Source organism: Zootermopsis nevadensis, unplaced genomic scaffold (assembly GCF_977971745.1).
Source record: "Zootermopsis nevadensis isolate Lab colony 2312 unplaced genomic scaffold, Znev_1.0 Znev_ptg000024l, whole genome shotgun sequence".
Lineage (NCBI taxonomy): Eukaryota > Metazoa > Arthropoda > Insecta > Blattodea > Termopsidae > Zootermopsis > Zootermopsis nevadensis.
The window spans coordinates 12,029,940-12,050,097 of record NW_028259156.1 but is presented as its reverse complement, the minus strand read 5'-3'; the positions used below and the strand labels follow the sequence as shown (position 1 = coordinate 12,050,097).

The 20,158-nt window shown below is 34.8% G+C and overlaps 1 protein-coding gene and 1 long non-coding RNA gene across 7 annotated transcripts in view; one reads left to right on the top strand and one right to left on the bottom strand.

Moving 5' to 3' along the window:
- Positions 1–1,144: 1,144 nt before the first annotated feature.
- RtGEF (Rho-type guanine nucleotide exchange factor) overlaps positions 1,145–20,158 on the top strand; it is a 33,053-nt gene continuing 14,039 nt past the window's right edge. For 2 of the 6 annotated variants that reach the window (XM_022065288.2, XM_022065290.2), the window contains exons 1-11: positions 1,146–1,587; positions 3,674–3,808; positions 5,477–5,603; positions 6,376–6,556; positions 10,720–10,938; positions 11,333–11,531; positions 11,911–12,132; positions 12,759–12,837; positions 13,386–13,555; positions 19,595–19,787; positions 19,870–19,959. In XM_022065288.2, coding sequence (XP_021920980.1) covers positions 3,740–3,808; positions 5,477–5,603; positions 6,376–6,556; positions 10,720–10,938; positions 11,333–11,531; positions 11,911–12,132; positions 12,759–12,837; positions 13,386–13,555; positions 19,595–19,787; positions 19,870–19,959 — 1,549 coding nt within the window. In that variant the 5' untranslated portion in view covers positions 1,146–1,587; positions 3,674–3,739. Of the gene's footprint in view, positions 1,588–3,540; positions 3,809–5,476; positions 5,604–6,375; positions 6,557–10,719; positions 10,939–11,332; positions 11,532–11,910; positions 12,133–12,758; positions 12,838–13,385; positions 13,556–19,594; positions 19,788–19,869; positions 19,960–20,158 lie in introns of those variants that run through there. The other 4 variants (XM_022065289.2, XM_022065291.2, XM_022065292.2 and 1 more) reach the window with 4 other exon arrangements.
- On the bottom strand, positions 12,460–18,015 carry LOC147872811 (uncharacterized). The gene is made up of 2 exons (XR_015536929.1): positions 17,572–18,015; positions 12,460–16,873 (listed from the first exon to the last, which is right to left on the bottom strand). It is a non-coding gene; the product is annotated as an uncharacterized LOC147872811 (long non-coding RNA).

Below are 20,158 nucleotides of genomic sequence, written 5' to 3'. Positions count from 1 at the left end.
TTTAATTATGGAGGCAGTAAACACCTTTGAAACGTCAGTCCTTTTCTGTAAGTTCACACAGTGCTACAAATCACCAAATTCAAATTATAGCACCTACTCAAATTGGGGCATCGTAAAACACGGAATGCCTCAAGGTTCAATACTTGGTCCTCTGCTTTTCCTCATATATATCAATGATCTGCTCCAAACCATCAACTCTCATTCTAAACCTGTACTCTTTGCCAATGAAATTGACAGGACAAATTTCATTAAATTTTGTACTAACAACAGAACTTGTGTAAATCTAAATATAGGGTATTTTGATAAAATAATCGAGGAAATAGAAATAACTAAATTTCTTGGCCTACAAATTGATAACAAATTAAACTGGAAAACACATATTCAATACATTATCCCTAAACTAAGCTCAGCATGTTTTTCTATGAGGACAGTTGCAGCACACAAATTAGTTTATTTTGCATACTTCCATTCCATCATGTCATATGGAATAATTTTGGGGGAAAATTCAACAGAGAGCAAAAAAGTATTTTACATTTAAAAGAGGATCATTAGGGCAATGGCAGGCACTAAACGGAGAGCCTCTTGTAGGGAATTATTTAAGAAGTTTAATATTCTTCAACTACCCAGTGAATTCTTGCTCCCACTATTATCTTTTTTAGTGGATAACATGGAAAATTTTCAAATACAGATATCCACAATATAAGAACAAAATACTGATACAACCTTCATGTGCCAAATTCTAACCTCAGTAAATATCAAAATGTAGTTAACTATACTGGAATTTAGTTATTCAATAATCAAAAGTTTAAACCACGATATAGAAATGTTTAAGCTAGCGTTAAAAGAGTATCTTCTATCTCACTCCTTCTACTCAGTATAATAATTTACAAATACATGTAACAATGGTGATGGTTTCTCATTATAATTATTTTTCTGTAATACTGTAGTTCCAAAAACTTGTAAATAGCTGTTATAACTATGCATTTGTACTAGAAACAATTGTTGTATTTGACCTGTTCTACATCCTTAGCTTAGCTCTATGAAATGTAAATAAATTCTATTCTATTCTATTCTACCCAGTAAACATAATTGCAGCCTCGAGAACCTGAAATCTCACCAAGTTCGCACGAGTGTCCGTGATTTGGGTCATACCAGGGCTCTGTACAGTACAATGAATCATACGTATCACGGATTGCGTGCATACAACATTAACATCATGGAAAGGGAGCGGACCAGTATTCTCAACGCGTTTTAACAACCATGGATCTTAACGATATACCCAACAAACGAGCCCTCTGGGTTCCAGAATACGGCAAGGAAAATCTAACCCTTAGGATCCAATAGGCGGAGAATCCAAATTCTGTATGACGTTGTTGACGCCCGTGAGCATCTTTCGATATTTCAGGAGAAGCCTGTAGTTGGACCAAAGCGAAGGCAGCTAAAAGTATGCTGTGGAGTGTGAAGTGTGATGTGAATAGGCCTGTAAGAAATTCTCTGTTTAAGTTGGCGTAGTGCATGTCATATCTCTCGGCAAGAGTACTTTTGTATCTGTACATCGCAGTCCGCGCTCATTGTCGGTGTTGACAAGTAAGTTTGTTCTAAAAAGTACTAAAAGCTTATATTTACATCAAGCAGGGAGATAAGATGCTGTTTCATTTTTAAAAGTTGCATTACCTTGGTCTTATTATTCCAATCACTGAAACTGAGATGAAAAGTGTAATACAGACGCTCAAATCAAAAAAATTATCAGGTTATGATGACAAGTAACATTTTGAAAGCTTGTTCATCTTTAATTATTCGTCCATTAACCCACATTTGTAATCTCTCATTATAAACAGGTATTTTCCGAGACCGCCTTAAAATATCAGTAGTAAGACTGCTGTACAAGAAAGGTGACAAAACTACTGAAGGTGCAGCATTCAAACTAACAGACAATCCGCTAAAATTTATTAACCAAAAAATGCATGTTGGAGGAATTTTCTGTGATTTAGCAAAAGCTTTTGACTGTGTAAATCATGACATTTTGTTGGATAAATTACATTTTTATGGCATTCAAGGAATAGTAGCACACAGTGTGAACACAAGGAATAAAAATCAACTTCATAGACCAGTTGCCAACCTCTCATGCTTTCAGAAGAGTGCATATTAATGCAGGGATAAAAATTTTCAAGTCTACCGTCAAGTCTGACAGATCTTGTAAATAAAAAGGAGCAATTTAATGTAGCATTAAAAAGATACTTAATTACACACCCCTTTTACTCTGTCGATGAATTTCTATTGTTTACAAATAAGTGATAATTTATCTTGTGTGTAATGGGTAGATTTATTTGTAACTTATTACTTTAGGTGAACCCTTTGTTGTATTATTAATTAAATTATATAATAGTATGAATTGTACTTTATAATATGTATTGTATTATTATGCTTACTTTTCCACATCCTATTGTCATCTGACTATCTTATGGATCCATGGAATGTAATAAAGATGTATGTATAATTCATTTTGGGGAGCAAGAGGTGCCCCTGCTTGTTTAGCTAATAAGTCATTAACTTGTATTCCAGAGGTATATACATACACAAAATAGATCGCTGCTAGAAAGAAACTGAACATTGTGTTTGAGTGGTTAGTACTCCTTCATATTTCAAAAGTCCTGAGTTCGAATCTCAGCCAGAAGCTGGTTGTCCTGACTAAGGTTTTGTGTGGTTTTTCTCAGCCCCTCCTGGCAAATGCTGGGATAGTAGCTTAAATTAAGCCATGCTCACTTCCTTCTATATCCTTTCCAATTTATAATTCACTATCATCCTGTCATTCAATACTATGCAATCTGAGCTACTGAAAGCGTAAACTACCAGAAAGGTGCACTGAGCTTGAAATCTCAGTGACAATATGCTTGTTTTGCGTTTGACAGATACCTAGTTAAAATCTCGGCTAGTTTCAGCTATTCTGTCTGAGTTTATTTCATGTTGTTTTTTTTCCTCAGACTATCCAAATTATGGATAATATCTTAACAAAGAAAGGTTTTATCCCTTTTTATTTCCTTTCATCTCTGTTACTTTATTCATCAGTCTGTTTCCACATTGGCTGCATTAGGCTTAAAACCCATTTGGCTGTCCTGTTACCTAATCTAGCCATAACCATCTGATTTCTGTAAGATTTACATTATTGATTAAAGGGAATATCACCTAACATTAATAGTCTTTAGTCTTGGTATTGTAGTTTTAATGTGCATTGCTCATGTAGATTCTTGATCTGAAATTACATATTCATTTTGATATACATATTAGATAAGTATTTTATAATATCTAATTTTGTAGTTGCACTCACTAGCTAGTGAAAAAATTAAGATACCCTCAAAATAATGTTTCATGAACCATATGTGCTGTTGAGTAAGGTTAGCTGCCATCTGCCCTATGGTTGAAATGGTATTTCAGTTGGCTTGAGTCCAAACTCTAGCAGTCTGTCCAAGAACTGTTGCCAAGAATTCCTTAGCTTCTCAGAACCAAATTCAAGATCCAGGAGGCAGAACAGGGACTAAGAAAGAATTAGATAATCTATGAAGACTCATGTATAAGAATATCCTACATCTGTCATGGTGTCAGAAGTAATTGCGTGTCTGATAGTCTGTGCTATTATTGAAATAGTAACATAAATATTTTCGTCATTTCATTGTAGGATGTATATGGATATAGTGAAAAAGTGAAGTAATCTAAATGCCGTTTGAATTCTGAGAAGAAAGAAATGGCTTTGGATGGAACGCCATTTTTGGTTCAAGCTGTTTATTCATTCAAAGGCAAGAACAATGATGAGGTAATCGTGCATATTTGTTTCTTGCAACTGGGATTTTGTAATACATTTTTTCTAACAAAGTGCTCTAGCGTGACTTATCATTATACATTTATTATTTTTATATTTTAAATATTTATGTTAATCAGAAACATTAACAATATTCATTGTATGTTACAAGTTAGTCTTAGTATAAAGCAGCAAGTAGAGAAGATATCTCAATGCAACATCTTACAGCTTACCTTTAAAAATATGTGTATGACTTCAGACATTTTTGCTGCTTTATATTTTTAACATTGTAGAATTATTGCAGGATTTTCTATGACTTCAGGAATATGTTCTTACATAATCACTTGTATATTATATTATTTGATATGAAAGTTATACCATTTTGTGTTGAGTATGCAGGTAAGTATGTCACTTGAAAGTTGTTTTAAAATGACAGCTGTCTGGGATGTTTTGCAGTGTAGTCCCATAGAAGTTGATACTGACCCCATCATTGGGGCAGTGACTCTGTGCGCATTGGACATTACTCATTTCTGAAACATCAGTCAGCTTTTATGAGACTACATGACATGATATCCCAGAAGGCTTACTCTACATACTCAGTCATGAGAACGTAAAATCTTACAAATTTTGTTTTAATCAGTATACCTATAACAGAACATAAACTTAGCTTAGATTTATTTATGGAAACTGAATTTTTATTTTTAAAAAGCTGCATGGTCTGACAGGAAACTAGCCGGACTAATTTTTCAAGAAAAGTCATGTGACAGTGGTCAGCTGCAAGTACATGCACACAGTCCAACATCTGTCATCCTTGAAAAAATTGCTGAAAATCATTTTTTGGAAGTATTTAAAGTCCCAAATTTTTGTTGTTCTTCATGCCTGAAAGTTATTCAGAATGAAACTTTTTAAAGGGATTTATTTTTGTTCTGGGAACATGAAAAGTCACACTCAGCCAATTCAGGTGGTTTGGTTGGTGTCCAAGCACTGGTATTTTTTGGCCAAATCTCACGTTACCAAATATGTTCTGTGCAAAGACATTGTCATTCTGCAAAATCCAGCCAAGTTTCAATCATTGTCAATGAATGCATTACTGTAAATAAAGTCAGCCATGCCAATTGGTTAAAAATCAACATTTCAGGGACTAGCTCCATCCCCATCATTAGAATTTGATGTGGGTGGAGTCAAATGCTTTGTTAACGTGCCTAGACAAACTAGTCCAGAAGCAAAATAAAATATTGTGATTTATTTATGATGGTCCAAGCTTGCATGATACATTTCTTCCAGAGGTTAAATATATCATTGTTTCTGTGTCATTGGCCAGATAAGTTTCAAGATGTCTACATAGATAATCTGTTTGAAGTTATGTAATCTACTGACAGTTGCATATTTTATAGTTTTACCAGTGTTTTTAGTACTGCTGTCATCGGTGTGACATACAGGTATCAAATCTGTAGTGTGAATTCAGTGTATTTATTACAGAGCCCTTAAACATTATCAGTAACACTTAGAATAGCATGTCACCATTCTGACCCCAAAATTAAAACAGTCAGATTACACACCCTGAACTTTGTTCTTGAAATCATTGATCATAGGTTTTAAAATGTTGTAGGAAATGTTTTGTTTTGTTAAGTAACTGATATAGATCATCTGGAAGAAAGATTCTATTGTATACCATGTTTGCAGCTGTGCTTCAAGAAGGGTGACATAATCACTATAACTCAAAGAGAGGAAGGCGGTTGGTGGGAGGGAACACTTGGAGACAAAACTGGATGGTTCCCCTCCAACTATGTAAAGGAGTATAAGATTCAAGGTAGACAATTACATCACAAGATGCACTTTTTTAAGATTATTTGACATTGAATTCCATCATGTATTTTATGGAGTGGTTTTTCAGTTTTCTGTTCTGTTGTTTTATTGCAGCTATTAATATTAAGATGAAATTAAATAAATTACTGTACAACATATAAAAATTACAGAGTGAAATGCTTTTCTTGTCAGTTGTGGTCTTCTGGGTTGTGACACCATGTGGTCTTGTGGATGGTTTTCTTAATCTTCATTGTTGAAAGATGGCTGTGATATTGTGAAATCTTGCAGGTGAAGATGGAGGCAATGCATATAGGTAACCAGCTACAAGGCCACATGGCATTGCAGCTCAGAAAACATAGTCCAACATCTTCACTGCTGTCAGAACCTTGTATCTCATATATTGTCTGTATTTCCATATGCTGAAGGTGTGGTGGTTGTAGTCCCTGCAAGACATTAAGCATCTTTGTTATGTGTGGTCATATAAATCATGATTTTATTTCATTGTGGTAAAAAATATTTCTGTTAAATTAGCTGAAATTTTTTTACCCGGTTGTGTTTATCTCATTATTGAAACCACCTTTTGTGACTTATGTTCTGTTATAAGTTGTAATTTGTTGGCTAATAAATTCAGATGACAGATTTGAATTATTAGTGTAATAGTGTATAAGCATTCACTTAAAGAGTAATTTTCCTGTTTCGTCTCTAGATTTTCCAGCAGACTCTTCATAATATTTCTGACAGTGTTGATTGTTGTAGTTTTTTTCTGTCTGTCTTAGAAGTAAGTTCCTTGGCTGGTAAGACCTCCTCACCTACAAAGTTACCTCCAGAGCTTGTAGCTCAGCAGAAGGCATACCGAAATTTGGTCCTGAAAGATCTGATAGATTCTGAGAAAGCTCATGTTGCTGAACTTCTAGGATTACTGAAGAATTTTCTACATCCATTGGAGAAATCAGAAATGTAAGTCCTATTTTTATATATTATTAGTAAGAAAACTGTTGTTTAGCTTGTGAACTCCGAATTTTTAATAACAGGTGACATAAAAACAAAACTTTCCATTCTTAATAATGTAATCTAAGATTTTTGCTTTTCCCTGTCTGCATGATAGAACTCTATATTTAGAAACTCTCTCTTTTTCAAATTTCATTGGTTTGGGATAAAGACCAAACTTGGGGAGGGAAAGGGAGACTTTGGTACTCTTGCAAGGTAGAACAGAAAGTAAAATAATATTGCATTATTTATTATATAGATGTATGTTATTTACTGGCATTCTCAGAAATATTTTCTTTATTTTATGTTTTATATTTGCATTGTAAACAAGTTAAACATTAAATAAAGCCTAAGCACTATTCTTTGAATCCCTAATTGAATTGTAGTAGGATTTGAGGTTTTCACAGCAATGAGTCTGAAGATGCTTGTCTTCTGGGTTGTTGCGCCTTCTAATTTAATTGTGGTTATTAACACCTGAAGGTGAAATGTAGTCATAGATTACATCTAAATAATGTCATACCTTCTCAGTTTTTGCACCTTTCCTTATTTCACTGTTATATATTGCTGAAATTCTGCATTTGGCTAGCATTGAAAGCCACACATTGAATTTGTGCTTCATGTTTCTTTAATTTTAGGAGTGTCATTTGTTATGCTGTATTCATGTTCTTCATATGAGGTAAGTAGTGAGGAAATAGTGTGTAGATACGTTTGGAGCGTTACAGCTATCTGGAATATTTAAACTCTGGATTACTGCATTCGTTCTATATTTATCCCTTTACAGACAACTGTACTTTGAAAATTATGGTTTACTTGTTTTGGACCAGACAACCAAAATGGTTTTGTTGAGAGTTTATGTTGAATATGATTTATGTCATAAAGTTTTGTGTGTGGCATAAAATGTTTTTATGCTTCAATGTTACGAAGATAGAAGTGAAGTACACTGCAATGTTAAGTTCCTAAATCTTGCTTTATTAACAAAATGTTCTAGTATAAACAAATTATACAGAGCCAAGACTATCAAGAATGACCTTAATTTATTTTTGTTTGTGCAAGAAAGAATGGATGATCATAGAATACCAAAAAGGTGGTTGGAAATGAAGACGAGTATAAGAACAATCAGGAGCAGCCCACGCATACACAATGGTTAGATTAATTAGAGAGAGATGAAGAGAGAATATGAGACTGGAAGAGGGTATATGAAATGCAGGAATGGGCAGATAGAGACAGGGATTCCTGTGCAGATTAAGGTTGGGGCCACACGACCGTACAAAGTGCGTCCGTTGTAACGCACATCGTGATGTCCCTCATAGAATTATGAAGGGGCATATAGGGTACAACACACGATGTGCGTAACAATGGACGTACTTTGTACGGTCGTGTGGCCCCAGCCTAAATCCACAAGTTTGGAAATGACTTAAGGAAGACAATCCGTAACAAAGCACTGAGTATGCTTTCTGAGTGCATACACATCTGTATAATTGTCCTGTCAAAGAACTTTTATATGAAGAGAATATAATAAAATTTATAACAAATAACTCACCACAGCTTGCTTTAAGTATTGGTTATAATGGGAAGTATATACAAGAGTCAATAAACACAAAATTCTTGGGTTTGCAAATTGATAATCACCTAAATTGTACTAATCATATTGATAAACTGATACCTAAGTTAAGTGGCGCATGTTACGCAGTTAGATCTCTGTTGCATGTCAGCAACACTGACACACTCAGATCAGTATATTTTGCCTATTTTCACTCTTTAATGAAATATGGAATAATTTTGGGGGGAAATTCATCAAACATCAAAAAGATATTCACTTTACAAAAGAAAATTGTTAGGTTAATGGCTGGTGTCAAACCTAGGAATTCATGTAGAAGTCTGTTTAAGAGATTAGAAATCTTAGCTCTTCCATGTGAATACATATTCTCATTAATGAACTTTATTGTAAATAACCAAGAACATTTTCAAACTAATTCTGCTATACACAGTGTCAACACAAGGAATAAAAATCAGCTTCATAGACCAATTGCCAACCTCTCATGTTTTCAGAAGAGTGCATATTATGCAGGGATCAAAATTTTCAACAGTCTACCATCAAATCTCACAAGTCTTGTAAATAAAAAGGCACAATTTAAACTAGCATTGAAAAGATACTTAATTACACACTCCTTTTACTCTGTCGATGAATTTCTAATGTTTACAAGTAAGTCATAATTTATCTATTGTATAAATGGGTGGGTTTATTTGTAACTTATCTCTACTTTATGTGAACACTTTGTATTTGTGACATTTATATAATAGTATGACTTGTATTTGTATAACATGTATTGTATTATTATGACTTATTCTACATCCTATTGTCATCTGACTTAACTTATGGATCCATGGAATGTAATAAAGATGTATGTATGTATGTATGACTTTAATGAAACTTAGTAGATGTACATGACATCAAATGTTACAGTGATTCTGTATGTTTATGCTTTTACCTTTATTTATTCCAAAATGTTCTTCATACATACTTTTGTAGATGTAAGCAACAGTAGCATCATTCAGGGTTTATTTTAGATTTTGGCTTATAGTTGGGCAAACCATTATTTTGCAATCAGTTCAAGCTTCTTGGTGCAGTGCTACTAGAAATTAAGTGTATATATATTTATTGTAAGGTGAGGTTAGTATTATCTTGTGTAACTGCAGCAAATATATTCTGTTTATATGAAGTAAAAATTTGAACGAACATCTGCTATGTTTTAACTGAATTATTTGGATGAACTCTCAGCTGAACATATGATACAGTTTTTTCTTATAAAAGCTCTAATAAAAACACTTGCTCAGATTAGGTTTTCATACATCATACATTCTTTGAAAATATTAATACATTATGGGGAGATGGTGCCTATCCTTGGAGTTCTTATTTGTTGGGTATTTCTGTATCTCCTAAAATTCTTAATTTGAGAATGTGTTCTTCAAAAATTGCCAAGATTTAAATTTGTATTATTTCCAGTACCCTGCAACCCAAATCTTCTAGTGAAAACATTTTTCTTAGAAGAATTTACATGTTTTTCCCATTGACAATCTGTCACTGACACCACTCTCTACCATCATCATCAGTTACAGAATTTTCAATGCCACTAATAACATTTATTCTTAATCACTTGCATCTAAATTGTCAGCTAATTGCTGCTTTGGCAGCACAACTGATCTCTTGCTGCTACTAGTGGCCACCATAGTTTTCAGCTTTGGATATAATTGTGCAGTTTATTGCAAGGTTTTGTGACAACCCCACCTTCATAATGAAATGTTATTCATTCTTTGACTGAATAAGTAATATCAGGTCCAGTCTGTGATACTGTAACAGTCATTTTCAAACTATTATAATAGTTACTTATGTGATGACAGTACAGTTGCAATAGGTTGAAGACATTAGCTACATGGTGTAGACTGTGATGGGCATATGAATATTCAATTCAATTAATTTATTTACGTGTTTGCCAACAGCAAGAAGCCAATAACAGGCAAACACTGATAATACATATAATAATAATGAAATAATAATGAAAAATAGTACACAAACAGATTAACTAAACTTATACATGTACAGTATTACATATAACTGCCAAGTACAGGCAAACCCAAAATAGAAACAATATTAACACAAAGCAAAATAAATGAAGAAATATAAATAAAAACAAATAATCCACCTAGGGAACACTAATATAATTGTAAAATGTTAAAGAAATATAAAAAACAGATAATGAAGCTAGATCATCTATCAAGATAACCTATCTAGATCATTTCCCTTGTTGAGAACGTGCGCTCAAGGGAGACAATGTTTATGCCAAATACGTCCAAAGATTTACATACGTCATTTGCAGCGATGATGCACCTGGCTGAAGGACTATGTCTTAGTGCACTGCTCACACTAAAAGTAGAAAATTCTCTTATTTGCCTCGCCGGCACACGTTAACCAACAGCTTCCATAATGGAATGGCAATTTATTTTGCCCTTAAAGACATTAACAAGAAATAACGCATCGAGATGTCGTCGTCTGGAATAAAGTGTTCTAAAATTTAAAGTAGATAGGATCAATTCATATTATATTGCATTTTAACTTTGTTTTATGTGCTCCTCAGTTTGACAAGAGAAGAGTATCGTCAGCTTGTGGGAAACATTGGCAATGTTGTGGAGATTCATCAGCAGTTGCTGTCTACCTTGGAGGAGTGTAACCAGAGGCCAGTTGTGGAGCAACGTGTGGGGAAAGTGTTCCTCACTTCTGCCCCTCACATTAAGCAGGTTCACCAAGCTTATTGTGCCTCTCATCCTAAGGCAGTCTGTATTCTTGATAAATATAAGTGAGTATATATGAAATGTAATTGTCTAATTAATACCAATTTTTGTCACTGATTTCAACTTTAAAAAGTGTCATTCAGTGCATGATCTCTTTGAAACTATACCTAGCATTGATTCCAAACATTACCTTGTACTACAGATAGTGAGTGTTTTCTTTTTGGCATAAATCAGACTGATGACAGATAATTATGTTTTGTGAATTAGGAGTTCTTTATGTAATTAAAATGATATGACAGTTACTAAAATTAAGGTACTCTGATAAAACACATAATTTGGATTGTATAACTTTACACCTGGCATTACAATAAATACTTCCATTAAAATTCTGCATGTAGTCTGTATTAATTGCTTTGCCACTACCTTTCCAATTCTTCAAATGGAATCTTTTTGTTTCAGGGTAGAATTGAATGATTTTATGGAATCACAAGGTGCTGCAAGCCCAGGTCTTCTTGTTCTGACGACAGGTCTGAGTAAACCATTTCGTCGCCTAGAAAAGTATGCAGGGATGCTTCAAGAATTGGAACGACATGTTGAAGAGAATCACCCTGACAGGGGTGACACTCAGAGATCAGTCAGTGTGTACAAAGATATAGCAGTGAGTGTTTTCCTTTTTCATTCAAACAGCTCAGACTATCTTCATGAAACCTCGCTCTGACATGGTTTATACATTAAGGTTTCTTAATTTTTTGCCACTTTAGGGTGAGGGTCATGGGATGAAATTTATGCCTGAAAAAAATCCCATGGAGGTCAATGTGTAATATTTAATCAAAAAAAGAATGTGTATTTCAGATTCTCAGTGTCTGTTATTAACAGTCTTATATTCCTTCAGAAAACAGATTTTCCATTAGCACATTTTTCTCATGTCTGTGTACATTAACAAAGAGAAAAGTTAATTGCTTTACTGTGATTAGTGTTCATAATAATTGCTGGCATACAGTGAAATGATGTGACTGGTTTTGTACTGATTTTTATAGTCTTCATGTTCTGCCACACGTCGGCAGAAGGAGTTGGAGCTGGAAGTACTAACAGGTGGTGTCCGAGGTTGGGAGGGAGAGGACTTATCTTCTCTTGGAGAAATTTTACATATGGGCTCTGTAGCTATTTGTCCAGACCATAGAGACCGCTACTTGGTTCTTTTCCCTTCAACTTTACTTATGCTCAGTGTTAGTCAGCGGATGAGTGCCTTCATATATGAGGTTGGTTTTGTTACCCGTTTACATAATACTGCTTAAACTTTCAGGGCAGAGATAATGTAGAATATTTATTCTTGTTTATATTATTATTTCTTTAAGTTTCATGATTGTTGTCACTTAATTTTATATTAAGTGGTGGTTGGGACTTTATGTCCGTATTTATTATATGCTCTTGAATGGTGCTTATTGTGTCATGGCCTTAGATCTTAAATTAGCTGCAAACTTCTGTTGTGGTTGACTCATGAAACTACCTGAATTTTGGTGAAAGTGTGCATGGTCCACTGAGGTGAATATGTTGGGAATTAATTATGTAATATTACAGATTGAAGGTCTAGAAAAGTACCTGTTTTTATTTCAGTGAAATATCTATTCTAGTTATGAAATATAAAATATTTGGAGGCATTACTTTTCAGCATGCCTTAACAGATGTTTGAACTCCTTTCATCTCTAAATAATTTTTAGGCACCAACATATATTCCTCTTATTTACATAATGTTTGTATAATAACAAATTCTGTAATTATTTCTAAAGTGTATAGAAGTAAATAATTTATATATCATGTAGGCCTCTTCATATATAGAGAGAGAAGTGTAAAATGTTAATAGTATTTATGCTTCACTATATTTCAGGGAAAATTGCCTTTAACAGGAATAAATGTTACAAAATTGGAAGATACAGAAGCTTACAAGAATGCATTTGAAGTAACAGGTTAGTGTCTGGTGTCCTCAAAAATGCTATATTTTCAATTTGGATATTGAAGTTTTTGTGAAAAGTGAGATATTGTGAAATGCAATGCCAGGGAATATTTTAAACAAAATTTTTTTAACATAAACAAATTCGTAGTTTGAATTGTTTGCTAACATTAATCCAGTAGGTAAGTAAAATGTAGTTTCACTATGTGACACGCATCAAATGCTCGTCATATTGAAGAAATAACATAAAATATTTATCTCACCATGTTCTTTAAAAATATTTCTTGACTGGTAAAATATATTGTCTTTTAGATATTAATTTTATTCTTCAAGTAAAGTGGTATTTCTGGTTGGTTGTTGAAGCTCAAAAGTATTAAATTCATATTTAATGTACAGTGTTAATTGTGACCTTCTGGGTTGTGACACTGCGTGGCCTTGTGTAGGTGTTACAAAAGTTCCTTTGAAATGTGGTAACCTTTCATGTGACTATCCACAACTGAGAAATAATCAATGTCTTCACTGCCATAAGACCCTCATATGTAGCATGCAGTATTTATTTTGTAGGTACCATGATCGAGCGAATTCTAGCAGTGTGTCAAACGAAAGACGACCAGCATACATGGGTAGAACATTTGAAACAACAGATCCGTACAGTCCGAAAGTCTTCTGTGTCATCTCCGTCTCCAGCCACTTCACCACCACCTGGCAAGCCTCAGCCTCTGCCTCCACCTCATGTAAGTCTTCCTCCAGCATCACCTTATTCTGAACTTACTGCCTTCTTTGCTGATCTGGTTCAGCGTGGTGTAATAACAAGAAAGGTTCTTAAACGCTTATTATATGCTCAATTTAAAGAGGATGGAATAGGTGTTAACATTCTAGGGGTAAAAGTACGCCACAGTCATAAAGTCGAGTGTGTCATATTTCCAACTCGGGTGAGCATGGGAACCTACACTGTGAAAAAGACTTGGTTGAAGTCATGTGTATCAGAAGAGGATTCTGATGATACCTGTGGTTCCAGTTCTGATACGGCCACAGACAGCACCCTTTCTCTGCAGGAAACAAAATCTTCATACTGTAAGTCTGGACATCTGGAGAGGCAGAATGCTATTGATTACAGTAGTGATGATAAGAGCTCAGTAAGCAGTTGTGCAAGCAGTCCATTTGGTTTCATACACTATTACAGTCCAAAATGTGCTGATAGTGTAGCAGGTATTGAGGGTTTCGTGGATGGAGGGAATTCTGGAATTACTGAAGTTGGTAGTGAAAGTTATAATACTAAGAGAAGTGAAATACCTGTAAACTGCGTTACTTTACAACAGAAGTCAGGAGACAAAAAATTTAGTTCCACACTTAGTTTTATCTGTAAGCAGAAAGACAGTAGAGCTCCCAGTCTTTTAACCCCTCAGCAGTCCAGTGAATCAAGTTTTGAAAGAACGTCAGCTCATAGATCATTCCCATGTGCTGTCTGTGAGGACTTGACACAGTTAGATGATGTTATCCTCAAAGAGCCAACACATCCCAAGGGATCTCATCCACAAGTCCGACAGAGTCTTCCAACATTCAAGCCTTATAACTTCTGCCAGCCAGAGCCTGCACCACTGTATGTTCCAAGTTGTCATTTCACAAGTGAGAAGGATTTATATACATCCTGCCATGGAGTTTGTCTTAATCCTAAACCACAGCTGTCACACTCTATGCCAGTTTTACCTCAAGAACCATACTTACAAGCCACAACACATTCTTCTAGCTTGAATATGCCGGCTAATGTGATACCTGTTCCTACTGCAGTCTTGGCAGAATTGCTGTATGACCTAGAACCATTAAGTGACAGCTCCATTTCCAAATTAGTTCACCAACAAGAGAGTGCTTCCAGTGACCATAGTGTGGAGAGCATTCAAACAGTGCGTGATCTTCCTACCATTATACCAGTGACTGACACAGCTGCAACAAGGGATTCTGATTTTTCTATACCATGTTTGAAACCTTCAAAATCTTCTCCTAGAAGAACAAGCTCCAGTAAGCATAATAGTCCTGCAGACATTGATCTCCTTAGCAAAGACAGAGTTCATCATGAAATGGGAATTAAACCTTCAATACACAGGAGGTGTTACAGTTATCATTATATTAGTATTGCAGAAAGTTATTGCATAGATGCAGGCAAATGTACCAATACTGAGCACTGCCGATGCTGTCATGAGGTTCCCTGCAGTTCACGTTCTTCAGATTCTGGACTGGCTGATATAGCTGGCAATTCCACTCTGCCTTCCCCTGACATGTCAGGTCTCCTACATGACCAAGATGCTGTAACATGCTGCCTGAAACCTATTGATGGTGTGGGAAATTGTCTTGGTGTGTCTACTTCTGAATCTGCATTGGCCCGGTCGGTGACTCTTCGGGAGAGTGAAGAACTAGATGAAGCAAATTATGAAGCCCAGTGTGTATGCACATCACCTTTTGGTTCAACTCCTAGAACATCTGCACAGGCATCCCTTACATCTGAGAAAATCTTTGTGGGATCAATGGATTCAGTGGCTCCTTCTATTACTTCAACCAGTTTGGATCCTTCACCATTGCCAGCTGCCCAACCATGGAATAGCAGCAGTGAAGTTAAGGAAGACCACCTGAATGTAGGTGGTATCTATCGCTCTGGAATGTATGCTCATTGGTGGCTCAAGACTAAGATTCCTGCCTCGGCTGTGAGATCTGTGGAGTCAGCGCACAGACACAAGACACACAAACCTCCTTCACAAACAGGCAAGGCTTCTGTATTGAAACAATTTTGCAAAGCACTAATGAAATCCACAGTTTAAATAAATTATTTAAAGGCATTAATACACTTTTTGGTTTCTGGGCTTCCACATTTTTTTACTGCTGCAAAAATACTTATTTGCTGTTACATAAATTTAAGCCCACATATTAGTTCCCTGTTCCTTTAATTGCCATGTTAGTCTCTCTAAAAGAAAAATTTGTGTTAAAGATAGTCTTATTTGTTCAAACCCCAAAATATTTTTGAAGTTGCATCCTTGTGAAATGTTTTGAGAGGATTCTTCCTGTTTTATAAACAGGTGTTGTGTGAAAGACTTAATACTGGGTTAATATTTGTAACCACTCTCTATATCTCTGTTTCTTTAAAGGAAGACAAGTAATTTGTATAAAATACAAACCCTTTATTTTTTATAAATGTAGTGTTTTGAAACCTCCAAATTTTTGTGAACTCAGAAACCAAACTTCTCTGACAGCTTTTTAAACTTGTCTGTTACCCATTTGAGAACTTTGCTTTTCTATACTTTTCCTTGTGCTAACTTTTATATTGTTTAAATTGACTGTGGAAACCATCAGCCTTGCAATCCTATAGTTGTTTGGAGTTTGCAATTAACATCTAATTCTGCAAATAGCTTGATTTTGAAATAAATATTCTGAGTTTGTTTGTGCAATGATACCTTTTTGTAAAATGATTACCACTTTACATAATGCTGAGAGTGGTTTTTGGTTATAGTAAGAATGACCTTGCCTGTTTCACAACTCCTGCACAGATCTAGATTAGAGAAAGTACTACTTAGTATAGTAGTGAACTTCTTACTCATGCCTCTGCACGTTTCATATTCATAACTACATGTAGAGGTTTAGGCAGTGTGTGTATAATGGCCTATCAGACTGACAAATAATTTTGGGTTAGTTACACAACAAGATTACCTATATTGAGGTTAATGGTGAAAAGATATTTTGTAGATAATTACAGGAATCTAAATGATGAAACTGTTCGTAACCTTGTGAATAAAAGGCTAGATTATGTAAAATGCACAGTTAAAATGAATAGACATAGAAACAAAATTTGTAATCTATATAGAGTCATAACTCATAAGGGATACCTACCAAGCAAGTTGGCTTAAATGGTGTGCTCCTGGCATGTTCCAGAAGCTGCCTGGTTCAAATTTTAGCTGCTATAGGCTTTTTTCATAGTTTTCTTCACTACCCCCAAGTGAATAGCAGGATAGAAATATACCATGACTGCTTCCTCCCCAGTTCTTTCACGTTGACAGACCATCATTATCCTGTAACATTTTTCATTGTAATATATCTTTAATGGTTATTATATTTTTATTATTTTATGTTTCCTTTCAGTATATTTTAAATAAAACATTTTTAAGTTAGCAGTATAGATTACTGTTTATTTTATCCTACAGACAAATTAAAGTGAATATCATTGTCTCTTCTTTGGTTTATTTAATGACACTTATCAGCTGTGACTATATAGTAGTGTTAGGTTGCAGATGCAAATGTATTGTTCTTTCTATGTAGTCAGAAATTGTTTTCCCTTGCATGTTGTTAAATATTTGCTGAATCAAAAAATTTTGCAAGGCATAATGACATCTATATTTATGTAATTTGCAAATTTGTTACATGAAATAATTCAGGTGAAAACAGCTGGAGTTACAAGAGGTGTATAGTGTCATTTTTTAACATCTGGAGGTGAGAGCTCAGTGAATATTTACCACATTGTATGGTGGGTAGAGAAATTTAAATATTATATGCAGGAGTTTAATGATGCCAGGCCATGAACAGCATGTCATCATGCTACATATGTTGTAGATGTAAAATGACTGCTCTGCTTCTAGCCTGAAATAAAATTTGCTAGCAAAAAGTGGCATTCTCTGTTGTCAAAGTCAAAATAATTTTGGTATACGATGAACTAGAAAGGCCGTATCAGCTTTCTCCTGAGACATGATCAGCAACATCGTGACATACTTACTGTTGATCAGATCCAACTAAACAGCAAAATGTGTTGTGAAGGAGTGTCTGAATGCAACCATTAGGTAAAGTTGATACAGATTGATATTCAAGAGTACTTCTATTCAACATGACAGCTGTATCTGCATATGCCTGTGGTAGCAGTTGCATCAGAGTTCTTCCATTGAAATGCTCCCACATCTGCCATACTTGCCAGACCTCTCACAAGTAAAGTGGACCCATTAAAGCAGTGCTCATTGGAATCCACTTCCATGCTGATGAGCTGAAATGTGTGGTGTAAAATTAATAGCACAATCAGTCACAAAAATATGTTCATGATGGCATTATGGCAGCATCGAATTGTTGGAAGAATTGAGAAGTGGCTTCTTACACTGTTAAGGCTGGGGCCACAAGACTGTACAAAGTACGTCCATTGTAACGCACATCGTGACATCCGTCATAGAATTATGAAGGGGCAAGACCACAGAATGCAACGGCTTCTTCTGGGTCCATTGGGGCAACTGATGCGCTCGTGTGGTGTCATCACCTACGTCCGTACAAAAGTATGTCCATTGCAACGGACATACTTTGTACTGTCATGTGGCCAGGGTCTAAACAGTACAGGTATTTTAATAATATTGGTCAAGTTCACTTTGAGCTTTATATAAAGTGTATTTGATTGAAATGAAAATACAATATTCATAGCAACTTTTAGTGTACATGCCCCCTAGTAGTAGAAGTAAGCAAAATCCATTGAGTAGATTCATAAATGAAACCATGGACAGACATGTTATGGTTTAATTTTACACACTTTTTGTGGAAAATGCATAAATATTGTATAATGCTTCTGTTAAATGTTTTGTAGATTTTTGGCATGTGCATGTTTGGAGACAGGCTTTACTAACATTGTGAGTAGATATCTCACTTTGTATAACAATAACTGTGTATGTAATGAAATACAATAGTGTATTATTTCATTACTAATAACTAGGTGATAGTGAAGTTGTAGGACAGATTATTGAAGAAAACAAGGACAGGACATGTCTGTGTATAATAAAAGTCTGCCATAATGTATATGAGCTGTAACAATATCTTAATATTGTTAAATATGGGATAACTGCATCACATTGAGAAGCACAATATTAGCTCCCCCACATTGAAGGTTTTTGGATTTTTTCAATCCTACTATATGCCATTCTAACGTAGTATTGTGTTTGCATTTATGAGTCTTTTGTTAGTAATAATCTGTGAGGATATCAACATAAATCAATAATTGAAGAAAAAAGTGGGACTACAAAGGGGCAGTACATAAGCAGTTTATGAAGTTAAGAATCCTACGACTTTGGAGAGAAATATAAAGTTTATGCCTTTATGTTACACATTGTTGCCTCTTACAGGTGTTTTGCTATAGTACCATTTCCTGCAGGTATGAAATAACCACCTTCTTTAAATCAAAATAAAATAGAGCCTTCATCTTTTCAGAACTCCATGAAACAAAGAATGACAGGTCCTCTTCAGATTAAATATGTTAATATACATCTTAACCTGTAAGGAAAATGGATTTTGATTTCCTTTACTTTATGTGGTTTGTTCATTTTGTTATATTAGGTTTCTAGCTTATTGATGCATTAGCCAGCCATCATATCAAATGTTTTAATTTATATAAAAGGTTGCTTGTAATTTTTAAGTCTTGATAATATAAGACTTCTTTGTCAATGTGCTACATGACAAACCACAGCAGTATCATGTTCTAGGTCTGTTCCATATACTTATTAGATATTTTCCATCCAGAAGAGTTTTACATTTTATGTTTTTGCCATTTCACATAAACATATGAGTGAATAATTTCATAAGAAGTATTTAATATATCTTGCACAAGAAAACTAATATTTTAATTTATGCACCATACCAAGATTGACACACATAAAAAATAAACAATTTCCTTACTGTTCTTTAGCAATTAAATAGTGCTCACCATTGCAAATGACTTGTTTTCATATGCTATTGTGCTCTTTTATTTAATTAAAATATGTTTTTTACTGCAGATGTCACCACTGACAGTTCCACTGTCATCTCGTGTAAGTGTGCCACAGCCAAGCAGTGTGAGGCCCATACATCAACCAGTTAACAAGGGCTGGAGTATGTCTTGTTTGCGTCCCTCTCCCCCACTCCGCCCCTGCCTAGCTCTTGGTCGTGATGACAATCATAGAAAGTCTGGACGCAGCTCTAAGAAACAGAGTGAGTCTTGGTTTATGTGCATGTGTTACCTTTTATTTATTTCTTTAAGGTGGGATATATTTCCATTTTATTTAATTTTCAGCTGAAAGAAGTTATGAAGAAGATGCTCAGATTTTACGTGTTATTGAAGCTTACTGCACAAGTGCCAAAACGCGATACACTGTCAATTCAGGTATGTGATCTTTATTATTTTATTATGTGCAAGATACTTACATAGAAACAAGAAGACATAAACTACTTGGCAACAGTAAGCTACATGAAGCTGTACGCTACTAGAATGGCTTTTACTGTAATTGAAGTTCAAAGGAACCAGCCAAAATGTTGTGAATTTGTGCATTTAATGTGCATGTTTCCAGAACATTTGAACATCC